Below are 4,672 nucleotides of genomic sequence, written 5' to 3' on the forward strand. Positions count from 1 at the left end.
GGCCCAGTGCCAGACAATCCAGTTTCTCCTCATATGAGTCTGGGTCCCCAGAGGCTCGCCCGGAACTAGCATACAGAGCAGTCGGGAGCTTGTGTCTCCCTCCGGATTGAAAAAGACACCCGCGTCCTCAGCTGCCAGCCCTTTCGGCATGCGCCTCTGTACCTCTGCACTTTACTTCCGCACCTCCTCTGAGTCTCAGTGTGCTTTTCTCTTTCCTTCTAGTTGTAGAATTTCCACTCAGCCAGCCTTCCTGTGGTTCTGGGTGATGTCCGTTTTGTCTTTTAGTTGTATTTTTGAAGTGATTGTGCGAGGCAGAAATTTCCAGTGTTTACCTATGCCACCATCTTGTTTTTTCTCACTTCCTCTTTTAAAGAAACAGGTGACAGAAAGTTTGTCCCTGGCTATTAGTCATATGGTAGTGACAGTCTAAAATGTGATCAGTGGTAGATTCTGTTTCTACATTTTGAATATGTACATTATTGAGAATTAAATGGTTTTATCAGTATAAAATTTGGTGTCTATGAACCTCGAGTATGTTGTAGAAATAGAAATATATTACCTACTTCAGAGAGCAGAATTATCTAAATATGTAAAGATTTGTCCTTGTCAAATATTTCGCTCTGTATGTATGTCATTTTTTCCCTCAAGACTTTATGTAACAGAAACTGTTTACTAGTCATCACATTAGAGAATTCAAAAAGTGAGCTTACCTTTACTTTTTATATTTTGCAGGAGACCCGTGTACAGTATCATCTCAGTTGGAGTTGGAAGAAGCCTTTAGGCTTTATGAGCTAAACAAGGATTCTGAACTCTTGATTCATGGTAAAGGGGTGTGATTTCTTATTCTTCTAGAGCAATATTAAAAGAAAAAACCTCGAAGCCTATATTCTTGACCAAATTAAAACATAATACTGATGTCATTTTCTTAATCTCTATTGCTCATCCTATTTAATTAAAGGGTAATATGCAAATTGACCTTAACAGCAGAACGACTGGGAATGACTGGTCACTAGGACACACACTGACCACCAGGAGGCAGATGCTCAATGCAGGAGCTGCCCCATGGTGGTCAGTGCGCTCCCACAGGGGGAGCTCTGCTCAGCCACAAGCCAGGTTGATGGCTGCCAACACAGCAGTGGTGGCGGGAGCCTCCCACCTCCTCAGCAGCGCTAAGGATGTCCGACTGCAGCTTAGGCCTGCTCCCCGCTGGAAGTGGACATCCCCCGAATGCTCCTGGGCTGCCAGAGGGATGTCTGACTGCCAGCTTAGGCCTGATTCTCCAGGGATCAGGCTGGGCCGAGGGACCCCCCTGAGTGCACAAATTTTTGTGCACAGGGCCTCTAGTCATTATATAATTATCCTTATTCAGTAGTTTCTCAATTGCTAGAGAAGACAAAATCAGTCAGCTCTTTTAATCTTGAGAAATTTGTTATTTGTGTATGCCTCCTTGGATATTAAAACTCAGTGTTTCACAGCAAAGTTTAGTGCCGGAAGCCCATCCACCCTTGCTGCTTGACACAGTTGCTGCAAGGAAGAAACATCTGCACAGCTTATGTTTCAAGGGACCTGGTGTGTATGGCATATGTTTGTTCCCCTTCTTAGCGCTATGTGTTTTAAACAGGACCATCTCCCCGAGAAAGGTTGTTTCCCCAGGTTAGGGATTAACAGGACTAAGGAAGAGAATAAATCAGTGAAACCCCCTAGTGTTACAGAAATACCATGTACTACTTATGAAGAACTTGGACTAAGACTGTTGGCTAAATTTGGGACTTGTTGGGCCCACATCCCCAGGGGTCTGCCCACCAGGGAAAGCACCAAAACCTATACCCCTGGAGACTCACCGACATAGGGCAGTCCCAGGGAAGGCAAGCAGCGAGGCTAGGAGGACATAACCTTTACTGGGTAGGATAATCTCCTTTAGTCACTTCCTTGTAGCTTATCAGTAGAGCAGTGACCTTGGAATAGCCCTTATAATGGAACATAGAGATTAACCTAGACAGGATTAAACTCAACAGAACTAGATTAACAAATGCCCTAACCTTTGGAATAGAATGGATAGGATTAAAATCAACTGGTATAAATACAGATGTAAGAAGAGAATAAAAACAGAACCTGGCTAGAGAACCTCGCTATGCTGATCAACTGAACGCTGTCTCTGTTTCCTTCATTCTTCGCCGACTCCGTCCACACCTTTGGGAACCCCTGGACCTGCTGGGGCTGTACCCCAACAGTTTAGCATAGAACTTGCAGTTTTTAATTTATGTATACAATTATCTCTAACGGTAAGGTATCATCAATGTCCTTTCTTTTGTTTAAGGATTAACAATGAGACTATTTAGTTATTACATAGTTAAAAGTCAGCAAGCCTGAGAAGTCGGTAGTGGTATAGAAGAAGCCTAAACTCAGCCAGCATGTAACTGGTACAATATAGACCTGCCTGGGTTGTAAATCTAGGTATTCTGATTCCAGATCTGTATTCTTTATTTTTTTAAAAAATATATTTTTATTGAGAGAGAGGAAGTGGGAGAGACGGGATAGAGAGATAGAAACATCCATGAGAGAGGAACATCATTGATTGGCTGCCATGCGGGGATTGAGCCCCCAACCTGGGCATGTGCCCTGACCAGGAATTGAACCAGTGACCTTTTGGTTCCTGGGTTGATGCTCAATTGCGGAGCCACACTAGCCGGGTCAGATTTGTGTTCTTTTCATTCTCCTGTGCTACCTCTCAATTTTTTATCTCATGTAGAAACCACTTAATGTATTGCATTTAATTGCAATAAATTGGCAGTTTTTTATGGAACATTTTGGGGAGCTTTAGGAGACCTAGGAAACTCTTTAAAACTTGAAGCAGATATAAATCTCCCTTAAGTATAATGAATCATTTCAATTCTTTGTTGTAATTCCATTATACTTTTCTATACAGTATGTTTTTTGACAAATAGTAGTTTGACTTTTTTTCTACCATTAGAATTTGACATAGTGATTCCCAAGGGCTACAGCTACATAATCTAATTTGTGGAGATCCTTGCAGAACTTTATAAGTCTTCCGTTTTGAGAGTCATCTCTTTTTAGAATGAAACTACAATGAATGTTTAAAAAAATGATTGGTCAATAGTATTAAACAGTTTATTTTGTTTTAATACCGTATTACAGATCTATTTTCAGAAATTAGTTTATATTTCAACTTCTAAAAATATATAAGGAACTGCCCTTCTCATACTCTGTGCTCTTTATTAAACCTACTAGAGGCCCAGTGCGCAGATTTGTGCACCAGTGGGTTCCCTCAGCCTGGCCAGGGAGGGACCACAGTAGGGCTCCAGGGTGTGTCTGGCCCGTCTTGCCCAGTCCCGATCAGCCAGACCCCAGCAGCAAGCTAACCTACTGGTCAGAACATCTGCCCCCTGGTGGTCAGTGCACATCATAGCGAATGGTTGAATGGTCAAACCGTCAGACACTTAGCACATTAGGCTTTTATATATATAGACTAGAGGCCTGGTGCATGAAATTCGTGCACTGGGGGTGTCCCTCAGCCCGGCCTGCGCCCTCTCTCAGTTGGGGGAATGTTTTTCTGCCGGCTTAAAACAAGCTGGCAGTCAAACATCCCTCTCGCAGTCTGGGACTCCTCACTCCTTACTGCCCACCTGGTTGCTCCTTACCGCTCAGCTTGCTGCTCCTTAGTGCTGCTGTAGAAGCGGAAGAGGCTCCCGCCACCACTGCTGCACTCGCCAGCTATGAGCCAGGCTTCTGGCTATGTAGCGCTCCCCCTGTTGGGAGCGCACTGACCACTATGGGGCAGCTCCTGCATTCAGCATCTGCCCCCTCGTGGTCAGTGTGCATCACAGTGACTACTTGTTCCAGTTGTTCTGCTGTAACAGCTGCTTAGGCTTTTATTATATAGCTGGAACTACCTGACAGTCAATGTGCCCCCCTGAGAGGTCCTGGATTGTGAGAGGATGCAACCTAGGCTGAGAGACCCCACTGGTGCAAGATCGGGATCAGTGGGGGACACAGGAGGGCTTCAGGGAGTGTCCGGCCCAAATGTTCATGTAATATTTCTTATAATTTATCTCTATAAAAAATGATCTGAGTTAGCTTGTTTGTAAATACATGGTTTCTAGCATAAAACTCACAGTTTTGAATTTGGGTACTGTTTCTGATGTTAATTTATTCCTAAGTTTAGTATACATCTTTTTAAAAATGTAATGGTTTATGTTCATATTTGTATACATTTTTTTGTTTCTTTTTAAAAATTTTTATTAAATCTTTATCGTTCAGATTATTACAATTGTTCCTCTTTTTTCCCCCCATATCTTCCCTCCACTCGGTTCCAACCCCTCAGTCTCTTCCCACACCCCACACCCCTTTTTCCCCCTGAAAATACTCAGTCCACTCCCTTTTTTATGCCCCTGATTCTATTATATTCACCAGTTTATTCTGTTCATTCGATTATTTATCCACTTGATTTTTAGATTCACTTGTTGATAGATGTGTATTTGTTGTTCATAATTTGTATCTTTACCTTTCTCTTCTTCCTCTTCTTAAAGGATGCCTTTCAGCATTTCATATAATACTGGTTTGGTGGTGATGAACTCCTTTAGCTTTTCCTTATCTGTGAAGCTCTTTATCTGACCTTCAGTTCTGAATGAAAAATTACAAATATCAATGAAGT

At 42.6% G+C, this 4,672-nt stretch overlaps 1 protein-coding gene across 2 annotated transcripts in view; it reads left to right on the forward strand.

Moving 5' to 3' along the window:
- PRKCI (protein kinase C iota) overlaps positions 1-4,672 on the forward strand; it is a 73,241-nt gene that overhangs the window by 29,399 nt on the left and 39,170 nt on the right. For both annotated transcript variants that reach the window (XM_006764097.2, XM_015564172.1), the window contains exon 3: positions 733-822. In XM_006764097.2, coding sequence (XP_006764160.1) covers positions 733-822 — 90 coding nt within the window. The remainder of the gene's footprint in view (positions 1-732; positions 823-4,672) is intronic.

Source organism: Myotis davidii, unplaced genomic scaffold, assembly GCF_000327345.1.
Source record: "Myotis davidii unplaced genomic scaffold, ASM32734v1 scaffold115, whole genome shotgun sequence".
Taxonomy (NCBI): Eukaryota; Metazoa; Chordata; class Mammalia; order Chiroptera; family Vespertilionidae; genus Myotis; species Myotis davidii.